At 41.5% G+C, this 26,969-nt stretch overlaps 1 protein-coding gene across 1 annotated transcript in view; it reads left to right on the plus strand.

Annotated features, from left to right (window-relative positions):
* LOC131682388 (integrator complex subunit 7) overlaps positions 1 to 26,969 on the plus strand; it is a 1,467,711-nt gene that overhangs the window by 1,157,788 nt on the left and 282,954 nt on the right. Inside the window, exon 11 of the mRNA XM_058963863.1 lies at positions 17,707 to 18,083. Coding sequence (XP_058819846.1) covers positions 17,707 to 18,083 — 377 coding nt within the window. The remainder of the gene's footprint in view (positions 1 to 17,706; positions 18,084 to 26,969) is intronic.

Below are 26,969 nucleotides of genomic sequence, written 5' to 3' on the forward strand. Positions count from 1 at the left end.
GCTTTGTTCATTGCTAGGGATTTAGCCACTGCGAGTAGTTCTTCATTTGTCACTGGAGCCACCATTTCGACCGTGCCCGCACTGTCTCGCAGTGCAGGTGGCCAGGAGCTTGTGGCTCGAGACGGGAAGAGTACTTCGATAATCGTTGCCAACCGGTCCGGAGACCGTTCTGGGGGTGAGGAGCCCCCTTTGGTCTTGGCCATCACAATCCGGTAGGCGTCACCTCACGGATTCGCGTTGGCACTCTCACACAGGTTGTCGAAACACGCTCTCTTGCTGCTTTTAATAGCCTTGTTAAGGGCTAATTTCGCAGCTCGAAACGCTTCACGGCGGTTCTCTCTTGCATCCTCGGTGCGAGCTCTTTGCATCCTACGTCTAGCTCTGAGACAGGCTGACCGTAGAGCTGCAGCTGGTGAGGGGGGTGTGGTTAAACCCCAAAGCATCCTCTTAGCTACACCACCGCTTGGAAGTTATTCATTTCGCTTTTCATTTTCCGAGATATGTTTCAGATCGATCCGATGGTTATAAGTCAGAAGGTTCGCGCAAATGAAATTTTTTGCAACGATAAATGATCAAGTTCCATCTAGACAACTTGGAATTGTTCCATGGTTATTCTAGCGGTTGTAGATGGAAAAAAGAAATACAAAATTTGTGTTAACGAAATAATATTTGGCTCATTTAAATGAACAGCGACAAAGAGTAATCCACAAACAACATTTAAAGCATTCGAAATATGTATTTGATGTCTTCAGTAAAGTTATTCGCAAAAGTATTGAAAGCATTATTTCAATACAATCACTTCCAAAAAAATTATGAAAATATCTCACTCGTAGGGGGATTAATCAATAAAATCACAATACCAAAAGAAAGGGCATATTATATGATTTAAATTTTTCGAAGTTACTATTGACCTAAAATTAGTCGTTTTGGCACTGATAATACATTGAATGTTTTTGGTCTTATTTCTGGCTATGGGAAATGAAAATCTATCGTCCGCATTTAATGTAAAACATCTCTTTTGATAATAGTTCGATTCCAATAATCTATAGTTCGTTTGAAAGGTATTCGTATAAGCTTTCTAAAAATATATAATTTGTTTGGTTACGTCGTCAATTCCGGCAGCAAATTTCAAAAAACTGCAAAAAAACGCGATTTTTGCACCTTCAAACTTTCATATCTTGGAAACTAAACATCAGAATCAAAAACCATTTAATAGTGTTCTGTCTGGGTGATAGGCCTTTCATTTGCGATTGGTTAGGATAAATTCGGTTCAGCCATTGGTGAGAAACACGCATGAGAGTTTGTTAGTTACATAAACACACACACACGAGCTGAGTCGATTGGTATATAAAACTCGGCCCTTCGGGCCTCGGGAAAAATCTTGAAAGTTTGAGTGAATTCTATACATTTCTTTTCTAAGAAATGTAAAACGTTGTTGTCCACAAGCAACATGGGCATGAATGGGTTAATATAACATGAACATTAATAAATCGTATATATAAATATTAAGATATTTAGTCGTCAATAAGTGTGGACGTGTTTTGCATTCGCTCCCGGTATCGCGCGCTAAAGTTTGTTTAATTTTAATTTCACCAAGCGCCTCGTGCTAAAGTTTGTTTTGTTTCAATTTGACCGCGCGCCGCGTGCTAAAGTTTGTTTTGTTTTAAGTAACCGATTTTAAAAAAAGTGCGAACGATAATAAAATGAACTGCGAAATTTGTGCCTTGGACGCCTCTGCGGATTCGATTCTGTGGACGTGTGTTGGATGCCCAAGGAAGTATCATGCAGCTTGCATTGGCGTGACCGTGCAGCGGGGATCACTAAGGAGAAAGGACAGGAGATTGGTTGATGTCAACTCGTACATACTGCCATGCTGCGACTCGTGTCAGGAACTACTACATGGGAAAATTGCTTTCAACGGACTCGCCGAGCAGCAAAAACTTCTGGAAAAACAAATACGGGAGAATACTGAAGTGATTCATCAACTAACATTTCAGCAAAACAAGCCGGACCTAGTACATGAGGCACTCGAAGGCCTAGAAATACTTCTCACTACTGTTAAACAGGAATTGATTGCAATCAACAAAAATAGTAGTCTAGCCGGCAGTGTTATTGCAATAAAAAACCACGTTACCTCTCTGCTTGACACAGCAATTAAGTCAACATCAGATAGTGTATACGAATCGTTAAAAACAGTTACTTCGGAATTATCCGCTGATTTGCGTGACATGAACGCGGAAATAAGTCAGCTTAGTCAGCTGTCTTTAGACACAGCCAACAGTAATCCTCCAAATTCCACCCTAGGATACGAGATTCTCGACGAGTTGAAGTCGGTCTCAGTTGCCCTCAATGAAAACAAAAGCACCCGGCAACTACGGTCGTCACATGAATCAACGTTGCTGCCAGAAATTCTCAACGAGGTTAAATCGATGTCAGCATATGTATATGCGAATAATAAAACCGCGCAATTGCTATCGCCGAATGACTCACGCCCCAGTTTGGAAATTGAATTAAATAACGCTATTAACTCAGGGTGGCGTTTCTTGGGCACAAAAAAAGTATGGAAAGCTGACTGGAGTGAGTACGATGCGCGAGAAATAAATCGATTGAATCAACAAAAACAGGCGGATAAGGCTAGAAGGCGTAAAAAGAAACAAATATTTAGAAACCGGAATACTAATATTAAAAACAACAACAACAACAATATTTTTCCACCTGATCGGATACCCCCTGCAACAATAAACGATCGTTATTATGGCCCGCCGGCCAATTTTTCCAATCGCAACTTTTTTAATCGTGCCAGTAGCTCCAGTCATAACCAAAACCGTCATCCCAATCATAGCTGCAACACGAATTTTCTACCACCGGATAGAGTGCTTCTTGCAGCAGCCAAGGATCGTTTTTCCGGCCTACCTACAAATTATATTCCATCGATTCAATTTACACGAGGCGAGATTTTGAATCCCTACCCAGCACGTGATACATCAAGATCATCGCAACAATTAAATGCAGTAAATACGGAATGTTCGCCATCATCATCACCGTGTGAGGCATGCCGCTTTCAACATTCGTGTTTTCGGTAGTTTCGACACTTTCCTTAGAAGAAGAAAAAGACGAGTTTGCTGTTGAGCACAGTGTTTTCCAAGAATTAGATAATGATGGTAGACTTTCCAATACAAAAAAGACTGCGACAGAATTATTAATGTATTGTCAAAATTTTAATAGGATGAAAAGTCCAGCCAAAATGGCAGAAATTCATAAACGTATATTAGGTTCGTCATTTTTGGTTATATTAGGAACTGAAACTAGCTGGGACGATAGCGTAAAAAGTGAAGAAATTTTCGGCAGTGGTTTTAACGTATTCAGAGACGATCGAAATCTTCACGAATCTCAAAAGAAGTCTGGCGGGGGAGTACTTGTGGGTATTTCGGCTCAATTTAATTCAGAAATTCTAGTCACAGTGAAGTTTAAGGAATTTGAACATGTGTGGGTTAAATCAAACATTGCCGGCGAAATGCATGTTTTTGCCTCTGTATATTTCCCACCAGAGCATGCTAATATAACATCGTACGAAGCTTTTTTCCAAATTGCTGAACAAATTTTATCTGAACTCCCAGCCGAGGTTAAAGTTCACATTTACGGTGACTTTAACCAACGCAACGCAGATTTTATTCCGGACTCTGAAAACGAACATATTTTAATCCCAGTCGTGGGAGAAAACGAAACATTGCAGTATATTTTCGACAAAACTGCTAGCATAGGACTAAATCAAATAAATCACGTAAAAAATCGACAGAATTGCTATCTCGATCTTTTATTTACAAACATTCAGGAAGACTTCTGTGTATCTGAATCTCTAACTCCTTTGTGGAAAAATGAAGCATTTCATACTGCTATTGAATTTTCCTTATTCATCCATGAAATTCAAAAACCCAGCGATTGTGACTTTGAAGAAGTCTTTGAATACCATAAAGCCAATTATGACAATATCAGGCGGAAGCTAAGTAGTGTCGACTGGCAAAATAGCCTTAGAAATGAAGAAAATATTGTAACCGCAGTGGACGTATTTTACAAAATTATTTTCAAAATAATTTATGAAGAGGTGCCTATTAAGAAAAAAAGACGACACGGCAACTCGAAGCATCCCGTTTGGTATAATAGACAAATTAAGAGTTTGAAAAATAGGAAGCAAAAAGCCCATAAGCTATATAAGAAAAACCAAAATAATGAGGACTTGGAAAAATATTTCGACATTTGCGATAAACTAAATATGGCCATAGATTCTGCACTTGCGGATTATAATTCAAAAACGGAACAGCAGATCAAATCTTGTCCAAAGAATTTTTTCAACTACGTCAAAACTAAATTAAAATCAGACAATTTCCCATCAACAATGCACTTGGATGACAACGTACATGATAACTCGGAAGAAATCTGCAACCTATTTGCAACATTCTTCCAAGAAATATATACGACTTTTTCTGAACAAGACCGTGATCGCGATTACTTCGCTTTTCTTCCCGATTTTCCTTTGGATATTAGTGTCAATCATGTCATAGTGGAAGACATTTTCAATTCTCTAAAACATTTAGATGTATCAAAAGGTTCTGGCCCTGATGGAATCCCACCATTATTTATGAAAAACCTAGCAACCGAGTTAACTGCCCCATTGTTCTGGCTGTTTAATATGTCTTTGCAATCTGGACAGTTCCCTAAAATATGGAAAAAATCTTTTTTAGTGCCTATATATAAATCTGGCAAAAAATCTGACGTACGTAATTATCGTGGTATAGCCATAATCTCCTGTATTCCGAAACTTTTCGAATCAATCATTAACGAAAAAATATTTCTTCAAATAAAAAACAGAATTTCCAACCTCCAGCATGGCTTCTTCAAAGGTCGTTCGACCTCAACAAACTTACTAGAATTTATTAATTATACACTGATTGCAATGGATAATGGAAACTACGTGGAGGCACTTTATACAGACTTTAGTAAAGCATTTGATCGCATTGACATCCCAATGTTACTTTATAAATTGACAAAGATCGGCATTGAGCCTGGGCTACTTACATGGTTAGAATCATATCTCTCCGAACGTCAGCAAATAATTAAATTTAAAGGAAAGCAATCTAATCCGATTAAAGTCACCTCAGGAGTTCCACAAGGCTCTCATTTAGGCCCTCTATTGTTTATTTTATACGTGAACGATATCTCCTTCATTCTCAAAAAACTGAAAATACTAATTTATGCGGACGATATGAAACTTTATTTGGAGATAAGAAATGCCGAGGATATTAATACATTTCAAAACGAAATACAAATTTTCCACATGTGGTGTCAAAAAAGCCTCTTACAACTGAACGTGAAAAAGTGTAATTCAATAACCTTTAGTAGAAAACGACAAACACCGAATGTTGAGATTACCTTAGGAAATCAGACTGTAGTAAAATGCGAAAGAATTAGGGATTTAGGTGTTATATTAGATTCAAAGTTAAATTTTATTGATCATTATAACACAATTATACACAAAGCTAACAACATGCTCAGTTTTATAAAACGCTTTAGCTATCATTTTGAAGATCCTTATACAATAAAAATATTATATATTGCATATGTTAGGTCGATATTGGAATATTGCAGTATTATTTGGTGCCCTTTTTCAAGCAGACATGAAGAACGAATAGAATCGGTACAAAAACAGTTTTTATTATTTGCCCTTCGTAAATTAGGATGGACAGCATTCCCTCTGCCATCTTATGAAGCACGCTGCTTGCTTATCAATATTCAAACATTAAAGGAGCGTCGCGAATTTGCAATGCTCTCATTCATTAATAATATCGTTTCGCATCGTATCGATTCAGCTGAAATTTTATCCAAATTGAACTTTTATGCACCTTCACGACAGCTACGAAATCGAAGTATATTTTCAATAACTCCTTTTCGCACAAACTATGCAAAATATAGCCCCATAAATCGAATGATGTCTATTTATAATCACTATTGCGACTCAATTGATTTTACAATGTCTAAACTGAAACTAAAGCAATATTTTATACACAAAAGAAATTCTAACGCGTAAGAGGATGATTCAGTAAAAGCCGAAATTGCTTCATTTATACTAAATTCACGAAATATACACATTAGTAATTAAGGAAATCTGTAGTCTACATCGATTGACGAAATAAATAAATAAATAAATGCTCTAAATTAGTTTTGAAACCATCTGAGAGACGTTGTGGATTCATAATGAGTAACCCATACCTGTGAAACGTTTGTACCTGAATGCACCTGTGATTCGACACGCTCGATTTAATAATGCAATTAGATGTATCAGATCACACGGGGCAGATTATGAACAACTCCAAAATAACCGTATATTAGGAAGACTTCATATATGCTTGAATAGTTTATAGACAATCGATATGATCATTCGTAACCCAACTTTGTACCGGGAAACAAGTGCTTTTTGTTCTCTCCGGTGTGGTTTAGTTTTTTCGGTGGTACGAAGGTGCTTGCTGTGGCGGAGGCTGCAGTAAAGCATTACTAATAAACAGTCCCGCGAGTGATAATTGTTACCTGCGATATCGGTTAAAGTAGTGCAGTGAAGTGCGTTACTAAACAGTTTTCTTGCCTGAAAGACGGCTTTGTTTAGACGAGCTATATCAGCTCTCTACTGTGTGAAGGTCACGCGGGTGACGGATAAAACAAACGAAGGATCAATTCACCTACCAGCTCGTCAGGAACCAACTGGTGAAGTGTTTCGTTTTTTACTTTTCTTATCGATTTTTTTTATTATTGTTTTTGATTTTTTATTTTGATTTAAATTAAATAGTGCGGTCGAGCGTGTTGCTTCCGCAACAAAATGGAACAAACAGAAGGATCACCCTCCGAAGACGAATATTATGGGGAAGAAGAACGTATATCTGATACTGAGACAGATAATGTTATGGTCGATCCACTTCCCCCACTTTCCCCCAATGTCTCACAGCCCCCCCGAGTCAAGGTTTACCAGGATGGAACCGCTGGTTCTTGGGTGGTATACTTTCGGCCCAAAAATAAACCGTTAAACAGCATAACTGTTGCATGGGAGCTGACAAAACGTTACTCGGCCGTAACCGAGATTAAAAAGGTTCAGTCAGATAAACTGCGCGTAGTCGTTACTGACCTGAAACAGGCCAATGATATCGTTAGCAATAGCCTCTTTACGCTGGAGTATCGCGTCTACATCCCTTCTCGTGATGTGGAGATCGACGGTGTGGTAAGTGATGCGGGTCTAACTATCGATGATCTGATGAATGATGGGGCTGGCCGCTTTAAGGACCCTAACCTTCAATCAGTTAAGATTTTGAAGTGCAAGCAATTGCACTCAAAGTCCATCGAAGATGGTAATTACTATCCATCAGACTCGTTTCGCGTAACCTTCGCCGGATCTGCACTTCCGAGCTACGTTGAAGTGGGAGGAGCTCGTCTACCTGTACGCCTGTTTGTACCGCGGGTCATGAATTGTTCCAATTGCAAGCAGCTAGGTCACGGCCACCTACTGTAGCAACAAGCAACGGTGCGGTAAATGTGGGGAACGCCATGCGGATGATACTTGCAGTAGGCCCGCTGAGAAGTGTGTTTACTGTGGGGAGAATCCGCATGCACTTTTGACATGCCCAACGTACAAACTTCGCGCGGATAAACTGAAGCGATCCGCCAAAGATCGCTCCAGACGCTCTTACGCAGAAATGCTTAAAAGAGCTGTTCCACTTATCTCCGAAAACCCATTCGCTCTCTTGCCAACTGACGATAACGCCTCTAACGACCCTTGCGAGGGGCATTCTTTGGCTCCGCTTGGAAACTCTAGGAAAAGACCTAATCAAAACTCACCTGAACTTCCTCGTAAGGGTCCTAGGTTGTCCCAAACAAGAGTACAAAATAAAAATAATTCATCAACTGGAAGTGCTGGTACAAATCCGAAGATAATACCTCCTGGTTTTGGGAAATTGAGATACAACCAGGAGTTCCCAGCACTCCCAGGGGCACCAAAAATCCCAAGTGCTCCAATTTTACAGTCAGAAACTCAACCTAAAACAGGATTCCTTAAATTTTCTGACATTGTGGACTGGATATTCACAGCTTTCAACATTACCGATCCTATGAAAGGCTTGCTGGTTGCTATTCTACCAACAGTAAGGACATTTTTAAAACAGTTGACTGAACAATAGCCCCTCCTTACAGCGATCGTATCCTTCGATGGCTAACTTACTAGACGGAATCAGGGATCTAATCACTGTTTTACAGTGGAACTGCAGAAGTATTATCCCCAAAATTCATTCATTAAAACACTTGCTAAATTACAATCATTGTGATGCATTTTCCCTATGTGAAACATGGCTAACTTCTAATATAAACCTCAACTTCCACGATTTTAACATTATCCGCTTGGATCGAGAAGACTCATATGGAGGGGTACTTTTAGGGATCAAAAAGTGCTACTCCTTCAATCGAATCAACCTCCCTTCGACGCCAGGCATTGAAGTCGTCGCTTGTCAAACAACAATCAAAGGCAAAGATCTTTGCATTGCTTCTATTTACATTCCTCCCAGGGCTATGATGGGATATCGAAGATTCTCCAACGTGATTGAACACCTTCCCTCGCCTCGCCTACTTCTTGGAGACTTTAACTCTCACGGTACGGGGTGGGGCTGTCTATACGACGATAATCGATCTTCGACAATTCAAGACCTTTGTGACAACTTCAATATGACAATTCTGAACACAGGGGAAATGACACGGATTCCTAGACCACCTGCGCAAGCAAGTGCACTGGACATATCTTTATGCTCGACATCACTACGGTTAGATTGCAAGTGGAAGGTAATATCTGATCCCCACGGTAGTGACCACTTACCAATTGTAATTGCAATCACCACTGGTTCAAGACCATCGGCACCAATCAATGTTCCCTATGACCTCACACGAAACATTGATTGGAAGAGCTACGCTACTGAGATATCCAAAACTATCGATTCAACACAGGTACTTCCCCCGGAGGAAGAATATAAGTTTTTGTCCAACTCGATTCTCGATAGCGCGATTCAAACTCAGACGAAACGAGTACCCGACGTGAACACCCAAAAACGTTCTCCCAACCCGTGGTGGGACAAAGAGTGCTCAGACGTGTACGCGGAGAAAGCTGCCGCGTATAAAACCTTCCGAAACGACGGGTTAGTTGCTAGTTATCGAGTGTACGCGATATTAGAAAAGCGAATGAAAAATTTAATGAAAGCTAAGAAACGCAGTTACTGGCGCCGGTTTGTCGACGGGTTAACAAGAGAAACATCGATGAGCACTCTTTGGGGCACGGCCCGACGTATGCGAAACCGAAACAGTACTAACGAGAGCGTGGAATATTCAAACCGTTGGATATTCGATTTCGCCAAGAAGGTTTGTCCGGATTCCGCCCCGGCACAGAAAATCTACCGCGCCGCGTCGCCTTACAATACCGCGAACGAAACACCGTTTACGATGGTGGAGTTCTCACTTGCTCTCTTATCATGTAACAATAAAGCCCCGGGGCCAGATAGAATCAAATTCAACTTGTTGAAGAATCTGCCAGACTCTGCCAAAAGACGCTTGTTGAATTTATTTAATAGGTTTCTTGAGGGTAACATTGTCCCACATGACTGGAGACAGGTGAGGGTCATCGCCATCCAAAAACCAGGAAAACCAGCCTCCGACCACAATTCGTATCGTCCGATTGCAATGCTGTCCTGTATCCGGAAGTTGTTCGAGAAAATGATCCTGTTTCGGCTCGACAATTGGGTCGAAACAAATGGCTTACTGTCATATACACAATTTGGCTTCCGCAAAGGCAAAGGGACGAACGATTGCCTTGCGTTGCTCTCAACAGAAATTCAAATGGCATATGCTAACAAAGAGCAGATGGCATCAGTATTCTTGGATATTAAGGGGGCTTTCGATTCAGTTTCGATCAACATTCTTTATGAGAAGTTGCACCAGCATGGTCTTTCGCCAATTTTAAATAACTTTTTGCTAAACCTGCTGTCCGAAAAACAAATGCATTTCTCGCATGGCGATTTATCGACATCACGATTTAGCTACATGGGCCTTCCCCAGGGCTCATGTCTAAGCCCTCTCCTCTACAATTTTTACGTGAATGACATTGACGAATGTCTTGTCAATTCCTGCACGCTAAGGCAGCTTGCAGATGACGGTGTGGTCTCTATTACAGGTCCTAAAGTCGTCGACTTGCAAGGACCACCACTGCAAGATACCTTGGACAATTTCTCTGCTTGGGCTCTCCAACTGGGTATCGAGTTATCCACGGAGAAAACTGAGCTAGTCGTATTTTCTAGAAAGCGTGAATCAGCGCAACTACAGCTTCAATTAATGGATCAAACTATTGCTCAGGCTTCAACATTCAAATATCTCGGGGTATGGTTCGACTCTAAAGGTACCTGGGGATGTCACATTAGGTATCTGAAACAGAAGTGCCAACAAAGGATCAACTTTTTCCGTACAATAACTGGAACATGGTGGGGTGCCCATCCAGGAGACCTAATCAGGTTGTACCAAACAACGATATTATCAGTGTTGGTGTACGGATGTTTCTGCTTTCGCTTCGCTGCGAACATACACTTCATCAAACTGGAGCGAATCCAGTATCGTTGCTTGCGTATTGCCTTGGGTTGCATGCACTCGACCCATACGATGAGTCTCGAAGTGCTGGCGGGCGTTCTTCCGCTGAAAAATCGATTTTGGGACCTCTCATATCGATTGCTCATTCGATGCGATATTCTGAACCCATTGGTGATTGCAAATGGCGAAAGGCTTGTCGAGCTTAATTCTCAGACCCGATTCATGTCCTTGTACTTCGATTACATGGCACAGAACTTCAATTCATCTACGTATAACGTCAACCGTGCTCATCTCTTAGATACTTCTGATCCAACTGTATTTTTCGATACATCCATGAAGGAAGAGATTTGTGGAATTCCGGATCATATTCGCCCACAAGTGGTCCCAAATATTTTCTATAACAAATACCATCAAGTCGACTGCGCCAAAATGTTCTACACTGCAGTGTATTTTTAGTCTCTCGTTCGTTTATATGCATAACAGCTTTAGGTAAACATGGATCGTGGCAGTCGTATTGGTTTTTTCCCGAACTTTCGCATAAAAATGTCACTCGAAATGACTTCTTCCAGCCTTGTCAGTAGCATTGAAAGCTGTGAAAATTAGGTCCACTATGTCAGAAAATTTCATTAGTCCATTACTGGATTGAGTATCTGTTTGAAAAAAGGGGACACTTGGGGTTTTTGGTGTCCCTGGAAGTGGTGGATACTTCTTGTTAGAATTAAAATGTCCAAGTCCTAGAGCAACTTGCTTCGGCTTTTGGGCACCACTTCCGTTGGATTTATTAAATGTAGTTGGCACATTCTCTTAGGAGGACACCTTGGCACCCTTACGAGGCAGTCTAGGGGAGGCTAGCTTTCTTCTCTTCCCAAATTCCCCCGGGTTAACAAAAGATGTTCACTCTTGTGGATCGTCAGATTCTTGCTCACCACGAGCCAAAAGAGCGAAGGAATTTTCGGAAGGGACAGATGGCGAAGCATTCATTAGCATTTCTGCATGAGAGTGTCTCGAGCGATCCTTAAGGGAGCGCCTAATTTTATCTCCGCGCTGCTTGTACGCCGGGCATGACTTAAGAGCATACGGAGGGCTCCCGCAGTAAATACACTTTTCAGTTTCTCCACCGCAAGCGTCATCCTCATGCTCTCCCTCGCATTTGCCGCACCGTTTTTTATTGCCACAATAAGTGGATGTGTGGCCCAGTTGCTTGCAATTGCTGCAGTTCATTACCCGCGGTACAAACAGGCGAACAGATAGGCGAACCTTATCCAGGAGTACATAGTTGGGAAGAGAAGACCCGGAGAAAGTCACCCGAATCGAGTATGACGGAGAATAAGTTGTCTAATCATCTTCAGTTTTTGCGGAATACAATTACTTGCATTCCAGAATCTTCACCTGTTGAAGTGAAGGGTCCTAAAAGCAGCCCACCCCGTACTTCAACAAGTCTTCGCACTTCAGACCCGGTTCGGCTACGACCCCATCGATATCCACTACCCTACAAGGCACATAAATCCTGAATTGCGTAAAACGCTCGCTGCGAGCAACTGGTTTGCTTGGTCGAGGTCATTTACTATAACGCGTATCTTATTAACTCGAACACGTGTTATCTGAGCTACGGACGGGTAGTTAGCAGTCAGCTCCCGTGAGATCTCTAGAATATTAGGCGATTTCGTGTTGGGCCGGAAATACACCACCCAGGGTCCATTTGAACTGGCTGGGTATGTTTTAATACGGGGAGGACTGGGGGAATCAGGGGAGGGAATTATTTCGGGTTTATCCGGTAAATCCATGGGAATATCATTCCCATCCAATGTTACTTCGCCCTCGGCCATTTAGGCACGAGGATAACACGTGGTGTAAACGAGAGATGAAACTTATATTCAGGGGAAAGGGAAGAAGTAGAGACCTTCACTGACAATATATATTCTTATTCACTTTATGCACGGCACCAGAAAACGAACTGCTTCGATCGAGAGCTCGGAGAGTTATGAATAGGTAAATTGATTTATGCGTGAATAAGTACAAACGTTTAACAAATATGTGTACTGGTGGGGCAATACGGACAGTCTTGATTAATTCTATTCGTTCATCCTATAAATATCTCGCGTATAGAAGCGGAATTCTAGCAGTCAAACGTGGAGAACCATCCAGTTAGCTGAGGTCTCACATGTAGTAGACTGCAGGATGTTCGTAAATGTGACCGTGGCTAAATACGGAATTCTTAAAACCTGGAAAAGGTAGACGACTTTGTGCAGCTTCCATTTTTTCGTCTCTGTTGGTTGCATATTCCACTGCGACCAGTGTTTTGATCTATGGTGGCAGGCCCCTTTTTATAATATGCCAGGGTGTTGTATCACTATAAATCTCAGTGATTCCCACTTGCTCACTATAGGCATGGTCCTAGTAAGGTATTATAGAACGTATAAAGTTTATTGCCATACTGGGTGCAGTCGTCCATACATCTAAGGGTTGTATTATCCGCTTATCGAAGAATTTTCCCCTTATGGGGTAAAGTGCTACACAGTTACACAACAAATGTTCTGAGTTCTCTCTATCTAGGTTGCAGAAGCGACAGGTATCATCTTCTATTTTTCCTAGCTGCTTGAGGTAATATTTACTCGGACAGTGCCCTGTTAATAAACCACTGAAAGTACTTAAATCCTTTTGATACATACTAAGCAGCTCCCATACTCTGGTTGTGTATAAACTGATTTTTTTCTTCTTGTTTATTTCACACGGCTCAATGCGTTAGTATAACTGAGCCGTGGATCTTTTAAGATTTTTACAATGAGTAAAAATTAAAATTAACTTTCAACTATCCATAGGGTCTTGTTGACGCAGCTTGCTGCTGCGTGTTGAGGTCCTCTTCCTTGGTGGTAGAAAAATGAGGTATGTTGTCTGCCGCACATTGAGAGTCATTTGGTCCGTCTTCTCTCGCGTTTTCGTTCATGTCCATGTCGTCATCGGTACTGCATTTATGATGCTCATGGTCGGATGTTCTAGTTTGTTTCTTGTAATTCCGGGTCGCTGTTGTAAATCTTTCTTCATCGGTGTTTGATTATTTATTGGTGGTGTTGGTTGTTGGTTTGGAGACATTTAGTGTAATCGTTGTTACTTCGATGTTGGTAATGGCAGTTGGTTTAGTAGTAGAGGAATTGTGGGAAAAACCGACACTGTGGGTAAAACCGACACCCCACAACATTTCCTAGAATTCAATTTTTTTATTCATTTCATAATGATACATTATTATTAGTACGTTTATTTAGAGCATTTGAAGAAAAATTGGATTTACGTTAGTACGCCGAATGTAATAAAAATAAACAAAACATACGACAGCAGCGTTCATACTCGTCTGGATGTTAAATTTCGTTGGTAGATTTTAAGGTTTTAACCGAACAAAAGCTTTTCAAATCACCACATTTTCAGTACCTATTATTATCGGCCTGTCCTATGATCAACTAGGTGCATTGAAGACGAGTTTGAGAAATTCAATATTTTTAATCGCTTTTATAAAAAAATGTGCGCTGTTGGGGTAAAACCGACACCCTATGGTTAGGGTAAAACCGACACGCTGTTAAGATGGTTGTGTATATTTGCGATTCATTTCAAAATACTGGGAATCTTTGTGACACTTCAATTAGCCTATTAGAACACTATAGTATCAACAGAAATGCACAGAAATACTTTTATTGTGTTTATTTCTTGTAAGTCTCTTTAAAAATCAAAAAATTGGAATTTTTGCTTATCTGATTCTATCGAAGTTGTTGCTATTTCTGCAAAAAGCTCATCAAACCGAATTTCTAGTGTTCTCTTGGTTTGTCATAGACGAACTTTATCACAATGAGATAGTGATCTTATGTATACCCCAATAGATCGTTGATGACCAGAGTCCGAAAAATCAAATCTGAAAAAGATAGTTTTACTAAGAAGTGTGTGTGTCACTTATAAGTGAATGAATCCAATTAGCAGAACGTAGAACGCTTGCAAATCTTCTCTTACGAAATAATATGAAACTGGAGGTTGCAACGATGTGCGCAAGGATTATTTGGAAATACTCATCAATAAATAATCCTATAGCATAAAATACTCTTATTTATAGTACTACGCTTTCGAACTTTCTTCCCCTCACTACATGATGAAGCAATAAAAAGCACATATTTGCATCATACATACTCACACTTTATTATTCACGCATATATCTCATGTTTAATAAAGATAAAGATTTTAATAAATTGGAGAGAAAATAAATTAAAGGGGGTGTCGATCTTACCCCTATTGGGTGTCGGTTTTACCCGCAGTGCCTACAAAAAGTCACTTTGTTTTCCAAGTTTTACAACCAATAATTTTTAATGAAATTAATTTTTTGAAGCGCTGAAAAAATTAAGTCTTGTTAAGAATTTTCTGAAGAAGAATTCTGCATAAAAACTATAATATTATTGGTTTGGTGGCAACTTAGAGAAATTGTTAAGCTTAAGGTGTCGGTTTTAACCACAATTCCCCTACTGCGCCCGATCATTGTTGAGCTGGTGTTTGTTACTGCCTGGTCCGCAGTCGTTGGTTTATCAACCAGTTGTGGTTTAGCATACGACGGCTGTATACCGGCTTTGGTCGTCGCAGGGGGAATTTCCTTAGCAGCCTCTGCGCAAGGTTTTCGTGGTGTAGCGGCTGATCGCAATGTTGGCACGTAGGAATCTGCCCTGGGTACGTGACTAGTGTTCGTTGAGAATGTACTATACCTTGAGGGCATCTGCCTGAGATAGACAAGTAGGAGGGAATAGGTTTTGTCGGCCGCATTCTCACGAACGCTGTTGCCAAGTCCTGGGAAGAAATTCCTCCAAGTATCTTCTTTACCACTATCCACCTCGCTGTATTTTGACATGAGTTTTTTGATAGCGGCGGAACTAGTACGTGGTGCCAGGTCATGTAGCTTTATTTCAATACTGTCATTGTCAATATACGTTGGGATGTTGTATAAAGTGTCATTGCATTCGACGGCGTGTTTCAAGTTGTTCTGCGAAGCGAATGATTCTACTTGGCTAATGTTTTTGAACGTAATCAGTACCGCATAACGTAAATGATGGAATTGCACGCCGCTAATTTCTGCTATGTTGAGCTTCATGTTCACCTTCAACAATTGCTCCACTTTACGAATCGATGCTCTTACTGGACATTTCAAGAAGTCATCAGCAACACAGTTTATCCGAAACGGTACATACTCTTCCTTTGCATTATTACTTATTGTTTGTTCACTTTTCACACACTAGGTAGAAGAAATCAATTTTGCCTTTGCAAATAGACAAAGCGGCAGCGCACGGGTAAATTTGATCACTTGGCCTGCTATAGCAGAGGAGCGATTTATAGCTTCTGAACTGAGCAAGATGAGAAACCGAACTGATCGAGGAACTGATGTTAGGAATCAAACATTTAATATATAACTTTCCAGTTTTGTAAAGGTGAACCTTGGAATTGATTGTATATAATTCTTTTTATGACAACGACAAAACCTATATTAGAAAATACATCATTTGCTTCAACTCTAAATCAGACCCCAAAACGTTATTTTCACGTTAAATTGAACATATAAATTAAGTAGAACCACAATATATTCAAAACATCCATTAGAAACAGTAAGTTGTAATATTTTGTGTTGTGATCATTTCTGCAACCTGCCCGTCTTATCCACACCATATGTCCTTACTTATCAAAGCATTAATAATAATTCATTTGCTCATCTATTTTGTTGGTCATTTTTTCGCTTTACCATTGATTTGGTTTAGTATTTGAGCATGTAGTACAGTGAAAACCCGTTTTTATCAGCACCCGATTTTATCAGCCCCCGATTTTATCAGCTTCATATGAAAATTTACAGTTGGTAGTTTGATGGGCTCTAGCAGAAAACCAAGTTGAATTCTAGTAAATCCTTTCTTGAGCTTATTTTTCTTACCTTTTTATATTTTTGCACTGTCAGACCCCCTTAATGGAAGATTAAGCTAAATAATCAGGATAGGTTATGAGGCTATATCTAGGGACTAAAGAAAAATATTTTAAGAGCCTCGGTTTCTTTAAAAGAAAGAAAAATATATGTCCCGATTTTATCAATGTCCCCATATTATCAGCCCAACATTCACCAAGGGGCTGATAGAAACGGGTATTCACTGTATTCTGTTTGGACTTTTTTAGATTATTTAAATTTGCTATCAAACACCCCAAAAGCTAACATGATACCAAACGCAACGAGTGTGAATACTATCATAATGTCGTGCTCTTGATGGTACTCTTCGTGTATCTCGAGCTTGTTGAAAATGTCTACCAGTGCATCTTCCGTTTTTTACATTTTTCGAATTTAATCTGCCCATCTTTAGTTAAGTGCTGCAACAGTCACTTTACAAGTCTGTTTCGTATTACTTCGCTTGCCCTGGGACTTTGTATTATAGTCAACTGATAGTACAATCCGACGACGACGATGTCGAAAATCCACAAAGGAACGGTCACGATTTCTGCCTCTTTCACCATCTTCCATATTTATTCATTTATTTATTTATTTATTTATTTATTTATTTATTTATTATTTATTTATTTATTTATTTATTTATTTATTTATTTATTTATTTATTTATTTATTATTTTTTATTTATTTATTTATTTATCGGAGGTTCAGTTCAACATATTTCACTACTGTCGGCTTGCTTACTAAACCACAGTCGTTGTACATCCATAAACCAATTTATTCCATCACAAACAAAATAACACAAAGAAATGTGACATCATTTCTCATACATTTTACCTGATGAACGCCTTTGTACTTCAGTCTACTTTAGTTGCATTATTCATGGATCGATTGCACTGATTCCTAGGAATTACTACTTTGAACGATTTGGTTCACCGGCGCAGGATTCATAATTTGGTAGTTTTCAGGTTTTCAATGGGCGACTCTTGCTTCAGGTGGAAGCTGAAACTTTGACTGTCATTAATCAACAAGATACAACTATTCTTTATATTTGATATATCGTAGTACTGCTGTAGCATATTCTCTATGACTAATATACGCTTGTTTCGTTTCAGCATGCATTTTTTGTGCACAATATTTGAAACGTCAATCGAAACTATATCTTTCCTGAGTTCTGCGGATCCAGTTAAACGTTCACCGCATTGTACTCACCCGGAATCTAAATATTTACATGCTATTTGCCAAACGGTGATCGAACAGTTACAAACACTGCCAAACGAGATTGGTTCGACAAAATCTATCACGAGCAAACACATCGACATGCTTCTCAAACAAATAGAGGTTGTTATCAAATCGCCGTTCTGCATGCCACGATATTTCTTCCAAATACTACAAAATACCTCTGTTAAACTGGCCCTCACTCCGCAGTCACGTGCAGCTGGAGAACCGATTTTTGTTCAACCTAATAGCAACTTAACGATTAAAGTAGAAGGTAAATTACATTTATACATGGCTCGTTTGGAGTCGACTTGTTTTGTAATTTTTATTATGAACAATGTTTACTGTGACAACAACATTATTTAACTGCATTCGTTTTGTTATAGGTAATATTCTTTCTGAAATATGACGAAAGGCCAACTTGTCTGGTTGTTGTAAATAGACTGATTCTTTATTTTTGTTATTCGTTAAACTATACTTTTACAATTTATTTATGGAAATATATCGTTTCCTAAGGGAGGTACTTGAAGTTATCGTTTTCCAGTAGAGCCAATCAGAGCTCTGGTAAAAACCGCGCCAAAGCAAAAAAAAGCAGAAGAATCGCAAGGAGAGGATGCAGAAAAATCATTTTAGGAGAATTGGATAATACACAGAACATTGAATAGAGTTCAGATGTTTGTCGTAAATTGGGATAGCAAGCCCTTTTCACTGTCGAGTTGTGTAGTAAGCAATTTTGTTAAGTATTTCTCCTGAATTTGGTAGAAAATCAAAGCAATATTTGAGATTTTTTGTGTAAGAAATAAGACATATGAACTTCTGCTTTTATTCGTTATTTATCGATAGTTAGAAAATGATTTTTTTTCTTCGAAAATTCAAAACTGCGTTTATCTCAAAACCATGTTCTTTCTTCTAACGGCAAGAACAGGACGTGTTCTGTTAAGTGTTTGGAAGTAGTACTCATACAAAAAGAGTTATACCTAATATTGGCATGAAAATTTTTGTATTTATGATTTTCAAACGAGATTACAGTAAAAAATAAGAGACAAATTTTACTTTTTTCTTTAATCCGTTTTTTATCTAAATTTATTGAAAATGTTATCTAATTTAATAAATTATATCAATTTCTCAATATCTCTCGGTTAACTACGAAATATCCGAAGTAGGCACGGTGTCTCTTTGAGAAAATATTTAGGCAAAAAAAAATCAGTATCGCTAAACTATTCACTAATCGAAAGCTTAGATGCTCCTCTTCCATCTGAGCATAACTTTGAAATGTCTAGAACAGTGGTTTTCAGCCGGGGGTGAATTCACCCCCAGGGGTAAATTGGATGATTGTTGGGGATGAATTATGCGGGACAAATTTTAATTTGCTATCCAAACATTCCCGTCGGGTATTTGTCTTTATATATTGTGTCAGTATGTCAAGAATTGAGATGCTTACTGAGAGTACCCTGGAACAGGTTTCTTATTGTAAAATTGTGGCATTTATTCAATTGAAAATCTTTTTTACAGTGTAATAGGGTTACCACCTTTGGTAAGGTTTTCACCCGGAAATTTTTACTGACCTGGAATATGTTTTTATAGAATCACTTTGAACCTATCTGACCTATCTGCTGAGTTTAAATTAGACAAGTATAAATTCTTTCATTCTTTTTGTAACTCGTCGAAGTATCAATCACCAATATTGACTCACATTGACCGTTTGTTGTTTTGTTTTGGCAAAGCATGATGCACACCACTACTTTGAGCTTTTTTTATTAGCTGTAAATATATTGCGTTTGTAAACCGTATTGTCCACGTAGATAGGTGTAAAAATTCACTTCCCTGGCTATCGAAAAAAAAATCCAAAAGCACCGGCGACTCACGCTGTGGAGGAGCAGCCGAACAACCATTGCTCTCTGCCACAGCTAAGTACCGTGAAGCAGGCAGGAAAGCGGTAGCATCTGTGAAGCACACTGCGGTGTCTTCCAAATTTTTTGCTGGGCACAAAATATTCGGTTATTCGTCATCACAGTTGCTAGGAAGGTTCTAACAAAGTAGCAAATCTTTTCTACCTGGTCAACAGTTAAGGTCCGCTTCTGGAGCAGTCAACATTAACACTGGAGAAACTTATTAACATATTGAGTTAAAATTATTCATCGTATCATGATACTCGGAGAAATAGATGCAAAACCCGGAGGCCATGAGATACTCTCCAAAAACTGGAGTCTCCGGGTCAAACCCGGAGGGGTAGCAACCCTACAGGGTAATTTTTTTTTAATTAGTTTATTTGACACGGCTCGTTGCGTGAGCTTAAAGGAGCCGTGGGTCTTTTTTTATATATTTACAGTAAAATAAATTATAAAAATCATATTTTAATGTCTTTCCTTTGAATCCTTCTCACGCAATTTACTTTTGCGAGCGGAGATTCTTTTCTTGGGCGGTGGAGCATTGTCGACGTCGTCAGACAACGCCTGGGGGTAATTCAATCTGATGCCTTGATCGTCGCTTTCGTCCATAGTTTCATCGCTGCTGTTGTCTTGAAGGTTGCGGTCAATAGCTTTGTTGCACTTTTTCGTTTTGCTGGTTATGGTCGTGAAGCTTTTTTCCTTGTTGTCTGTATTTTGTTTGGTGGTGATGTTTGTTGCTATCGGAGTACTAGGTGTTGATTCTATATTCGTTTGTTGTTTAACCGTCCCTACTTGTTGGACAGTTGTTTGTGCTTTAGTTGTTGGCGTTGAAGTCGAGATGGTTTTGTTGGTTGTAAGTGATTTTTTTTTTTTCATAAGGGTTTCCACGCACGGTTGTCCATAATGCGCAGATTTTTCACAGAACTGACACGTAGCAGTTTTATGGTCATATGTGCACAATGTGGTCTGTACATAGAGGGTGCCAGGTTCCAGGGTCACAAATGCGTTTAGTCGCATTCTAACCACTCGAACGCCGTTGGAAATGCCGGGAAGGAATTTTTCCAAACGTCATCTTTAATGGATACCACTTCGCCATTGTTGCGGAGACAACGAAGCTGGATCCAAATAAAGCAATTTATTCCGTGGTAGAATGTAATTATAAAATTCCTGCAAAATGTAATTTCTAATTCAGTGTTCAATAATTCAACAACTTTTCTACATACTTTTAGCGATCTAGCTTCGGCTAAAATTCTCTGGCAACACTGTCTATTCCGAACGATCGTACCCTGTATGTTGTATATGATTGATGTTGTTATCCCAGTCGAATTTATGTATAAAGTCTTACCTCAATGCTTACAGTGACCTATGCCAATAATAGCTTTTAGTCAAATGAACGCGGTTATGATCACTACTTCACTGTTTTCGTCTAGCTTATGTTGCTATTTACTAGGTTATTCACTAAGTAGATTTAACAATAGCACTAGCAATAGTAGTAGATTTATAATTTTAAATTCAATTTAGGCAATAGTTTAGTTCACTTTTGATTTTTGTATAGCAGTAGTAGAGTAGATTTACGATGGCGATTTGTTTATATTTACGTCCTTCAGGTTGCTCCCGATCCTTTCATCAGGTCGGGTGCGGCGTGCAGTGGCGCAACATTTAGTGGGGGTAACGAAGCGGTAGTTGTTGACGGGGCGTAGTCAACACTCCCCCCCCCCCCAGAATGCGCGAAGGATCATCTGGAAGCGTATTCGCTATAACGCCAACGTCGAGTACCGCTAACGATACTGCGGGGCGTTCGTATATTCCACCAGATGCTGTTTGTACGGTGGCCCGCCGTACCTGTCCGTCGGGAGCCTGTTGCGTAGCAATAACTCTACCTTTAGGCCAGCAGTTTCGTTCGAACTTTGAGTCAACGATTATTATGACGTCACCGACCGTAATAGGCTTCGACGGAGTGAACCACTTAGTTCTTCGTGTGATCGTAGGCAGATAGTCGTGGACCCATTGCTTCCAGAACCTGTCTGCCATGACCTGTGACTGGATCCAGCAGTTCTTTCTGTACACATGGCTGTCGTCGAAGGGAACCCACGGCCTCAAATCGTTTGCTGATCCTAGTAAGAAATGGTTAGGTGTTAGGACGGGCGATTCATCGTCATCTATGGGAATGCTAGTCAGTGGTCTTGAGTTCACGACGTTCTCGACTTCGATCAAGGCATTTTGCAGCACTTCATCGGTGGGTAGCCTACTGGGCTGAAGCTTAGCCAAGTTAGACTTCACACTACGTATCAACCGTTCCCATGCTCCTCCTATATGTGGTGAAACCGGTGGGTTGAAAGCCCACTGAGTGCGGCTTGATGTAAACTCGCTTGCCAGTCTGTCGTGATCGAGCTGCTGGATTGCTGCCTTGAGCAGCTTGCTTGTAGACTGGAAATTAGTTCCCCGATCGCTGTAGATGACTGCTTAGACACCCCTCTTAGCCATTACATTTCGAATTGCCATAATACAAGAGTCGGTAGTCAGTGTGTAAGCTATCTGCAAGTGAATAGCGCGAGTAGTTAGACAGGTGGCGAGAACCCCCCCCCCCGTTTTTCCGAATGTCGTCCAACCAGGACCAGTATTGGACCGAAATAATCCACCCCCATGTAGGTAAACGGGCGGCTAAATGCAGCCAAACGTGACTGCGGAAGGTCAGCCATCGCTGGAGGTTGTGGTTTCGCTCGATCATTTTTGCATCGTTGACAGTTTTTCCGGATTGCATGATACGTTGCTTTCAGCCGAGGAATACGGTAGCGCTGCAAGACTTCGTTGACGATTGTCTCGTGGTTTTGATGGTTGAAGCGCTCGTGTGTGTCGGCGATGATCAGTTGGGTGATGTGGTGTTTCCGAGGAAGAATAATGGGTTCAGCAGCATCACGATCAATGAATAAACATGCCTTTGTTCAACCCCGGACGCGAGCAACACCGTTTTCGTCCAGGAAGGCGCCGCGAAAGAGCAGGTTATTTCTGATTATCTTTTTTTGCTCTCCTTTCGAGAAGTAACTCTCAGTCAACGTTGCGATCTCATCGGCGTAATTCTCTGACTGTGCATGGCGGTACAAATAGTTTTCCGCTTTAGTCAGTTCTTCCTGTGTCAGCGGTCCAGCAAAACATCGTTCTCGTCTCGAAGATCGCTGCAAGTTACCGATATATCTGAATATGAATGCTACGCGACGTAGGAGTGGAACCCATTTGGAGCATTTTTGCGGATTAACGACCGGGTCCACCGTTGGTGCATGAAGAAGTAGATGCGGACGAAGCTCTGTTGTCGTCGGTTTTCCGAGATTAGGGATTTTGGGCCAGGCGTCTCCGTCTTGTCGAAGCAATTCTGGACCACGAAACCAACGACTGGCCGTTGATAAATCGGGAACTCGGGTCCACTTTGTTCCTTCATCGGCGACGTTCAGTTTCGTCGGAATCCATCGCCAAGCATTAACGTCGGTCGACTCCAAGATTTCACTGACGCGGAATGCTACAAACTGGCAATATCGGCGATGGTCGGATCTCAACCAGCATAATACATCTTTGGAATCTGTCCAAAAGTATCGCTTGCTGATCTTGATAGAAAGAGAGGCCAGTATTGTATCCGCTAATCGAATGCCGAGTAGAGCTGCTTGAAGTTCGGACTTTGGGATGGACAAGAATTTAAGGGGTGCTACTCTAGTTTTTGCTCCTACTAATGAGCATTCGATAGCATCCCGTTCTTGGAATCTTAGATATACGACCGCTGCAAAGCCGTTCTCGCTTGCATCCACGAACGTGTGCATCTCTGCTTTAGCCCTTACCGTTGTCAATGTCCGGTAACATCGTGGAACTTCCACCAGTCCCATCTTCGGAAAGACCGCGAGCCATGTCAGCCACTTCTCGAACTGTGCGTCTTCGATTTGGTCATCCCAGCCGACCGATGTTCTCCAAATTTCCTGAAGAAGAACCTTCAGGAACATTAATAGATGTGCAATCAACCCCAAAGGGTCATATATCATCATCAGTGTGCGTAGAACTTCACGTTTCGTTGGTCGACGACAACCTGATAGAACTTGATCATAGCGGGACGAAACTTTGTATGTGAAGCAATCGGTTGAAGTGTTCCACCACATTCCGAGCACCTTTTCTGTTGTAGTTTCGTCGCCGATGTTAAGATTTTTCTCCTTCGCCGTTACCTCCTTCAATGTCGCTATTACCGTACCAGAGTTAGATATCCAGTTGCGTATTTCAAATCCTGCTTGCTCGTGGATCTTTTTCACATTCTGAGCCAGTTTCACTGCCTCTTCTTCCGTCTCCGTGCTTACGAGCATGTCATCAACGTAATGCTGCTTGATTATAGCGCCCACTGCTTCTGGGTACTCTTGCTCGAATCGTTTTGCGTTGCTGTTCTTTACATGTTGCGCAGTACTTGGCGAGCAACATGCCCCGAAGGTCATTACCTGAATGACGTACACGCTCGGCTCAGACTCATTGCTATTTTTCCAAAAGAAACGTTGGCAGTGCTGATCTTCGTCTCGCATTCGAACTTGGTGAAACATCTCTTTGATGTCACCGCTCACTGCTACCTTGAACTCACGGAAGCGAATCAGTACTGAAAGAAGCGAAGTCAGCTGGTCTGGACCCTTCAACAGGACTGAATTTAGGGAAACGCCGAAAGCGGTTGCTGCGGCATCCCACACCAGACGAAACTTACCCGGTTTGTTCGGGTTAGCAACTACGAAGATAGGAAGGTACCAGATTCGTGCATGACGTACTTGTAGTTCTTCCGGAGTCAACTTCCTTACGTAGCCCTTACTGACGTGTTCCTGGATCTTCGTCTCAAGATAGTCTGCTAATATTTGATCCTTGCTCAATCGGGTTTCTAGACACTTCCATCGCCTAAAAGCCATCGCTTCGCTGTCCGGAAGTCGGACGTGATCGTATTTCCAGAGTAAACCACACTCGTAGTGCTTGTTTGTTGAACGGGTGAGGGACTCTAGCAACGTATGTGCACGCTGATCTTCCTGAGAGAGGAGAAGTTTGTTCGGTTTGATAACTCCCATGCTATCCAACGCAAAGTATGATTTCATTATTCTGTGCAGGCCATCATCATACTCCTGTGTACAGTCGCACCTTTGGACGCCGTGGAAGTTCACGTGATTACCGATTTCTTCCTTCCCGGTGCAGTTACCGTAAACCGTCCATCCCAAACGAGTCTTCACCGCGATCGGTTCGTTTCGATCACCTTCGCGACTCTTCATTCCGTACCCGAGATTGGCATGGTCCAAGCCAATTAGAATTCGTGGACTGACGTCGTGGTAGTCCTCAAGTGGAAGCCCAGACAGATGCGCGTATTTCTCCTGTAGAACAGAGGTTAGCAATGTTTGCGGTCGTATTTGTAGAGAGGAGATCGTGTTAATCCCTGAAAGTTCATACTTCGTCGAGCTTCTTGCCCCAGAGATTCGTAGATTCACCTGCTGCGATTTATTCTCTACCTTCCGCGTACCACCCGTCCACTTCAAGCACAGGGGCTTTCTAGGTCCTTCGACACCAAGCTCTTCTGCCAGGCTTTGTTCCATCAAAGTTAGCTCGGATCCATCGTCGATAAATGCATAAGTCTTCACCTCCTTCTCCGGTCCATACAGTATGACAGGGAGAATGCGAAATAATACTGCCGACTGTCCTTGATGCAGATTACAACTTTGTTCCGGGTGTTTCGGTTCAGAAGGAAACATCGGTAGCTTTGATGTTGACGCCTTATCCTGGTGGCTATTCTGATTGTGGAGTAAAGGATGGTGCGAGACTGACTTGGATGCTCATCCTTTCACTCCTCTGCCACGCCATGAGGCATCGATAGCCAAGTCCCAACATACTACGCTACGACCCTCCCGTCTTGGCATGAGGCAGTCCACTTATACGCCTATACACTCCCTCTTCTGTCTTGCTTCGGGGTGGCTGGGTTTACCCCTTATGCGGTTGCCATTCGCAACGCCAAATCTGTCTCGGCATGAACAGACCATTCACTCCCTTTTTTGCGCTTGGCCTTTTTCGCTCCAGCTAACCAATCACTAGTTAGCCGTGCCCGTCGTCTGTTGCTCGGTTCGCCAGATTACCTGTAGCCTACTGGCAATCGGGATGGTAGCAGCCGAGACTGCGTTCCACTTCTCCACCAATTGACACATCCGCTGAATAAGGGTATCAGGGGTTGTGTCCCAGCCACAGACGTCAAGCATTGCTCTTCTTTCGACGTCGAACCGATGACATACGAACAGTATGTTTATTTATTTATTGTCGTCAAACAAGAGTAGACCGTTTTGTTACAACGATAAAATATAGTATACACTTAAAACATAAAATACTAATAACTAAACTAAACACTATCTGGTTTACATAGCACTACTTTAGGATGTTCTTTATAAGCGAATAGAATTGAAATATTTTTTTAATTTGCTTTTTGTCATTGTTAAGTCAATAGCTTCGCAGTGCTTGTTGTAAGTTGCCATCATCTGTGTTCGGCAGTTTCGTCTACACCTGGGCAGTCCGGACAGACTGGGACCTCCGCGTGCCCGAACCTGTGGAGGTACTGTCGGAAACAGCCATGGCCTGACAGGAATTGTGTCAGGTGGAAGTGAACTTCCCCATGGGGTCTTCCCACCCAGCTCGATATGCTAGGTATCAGCCGGTGGGTCCACCTACCTTTCGAGGAGTAGTCCCACTCACGCTGCCATCTGGCGACCGAGGTCACCCTGGTGCGCTCGCGGGCTCCCCTATTTCCACGTAGCTCGAAGCACTCCTCATTTTCCCGAATGACCAGCCCGACTGGCATCATGCTCACTATCACGCAGGATGCATCGTGTGATATCGCGCGGTAGGCAGATATCACTCTGTAGGTGCTCTCCAGTTTCTGTAGGTAGGTGCTCTCCAGTTTCTGTAGGTAACTGGTTACCCTCAGTGCTCTTGACCATGACGGGCCGCCGTACCTGAGGATAGATACGGTAACGCCTGCCAGTAACCTACGTCTACTGGCGCACACCTTTGAGCTGTTGGACATCATCCTCGATAGAGCCGCAACAGCAGTCGACGCTCTCTTGCATGTATAGTCGACATGGCTGCCGAAGGCCAGGTTGTTGACGATAACTACCTCCGTCTTATGATGAGCGAGCTCCAGGCCTATCGCGCTAGCCATTCCTCCACCGTGTTGATCGCGTGTTCTGCGGTTAGTTCTACCTCAGGGATTGACTCCCCGTAGACCTCCAAGGTTACGTCGT

Source organism: Topomyia yanbarensis, chromosome 1 (genome assembly GCF_030247195.1).
Source record: "Topomyia yanbarensis strain Yona2022 chromosome 1, ASM3024719v1, whole genome shotgun sequence".
NCBI lineage: Eukaryota > Metazoa > Arthropoda > Insecta > Diptera > Culicidae > Topomyia > Topomyia yanbarensis.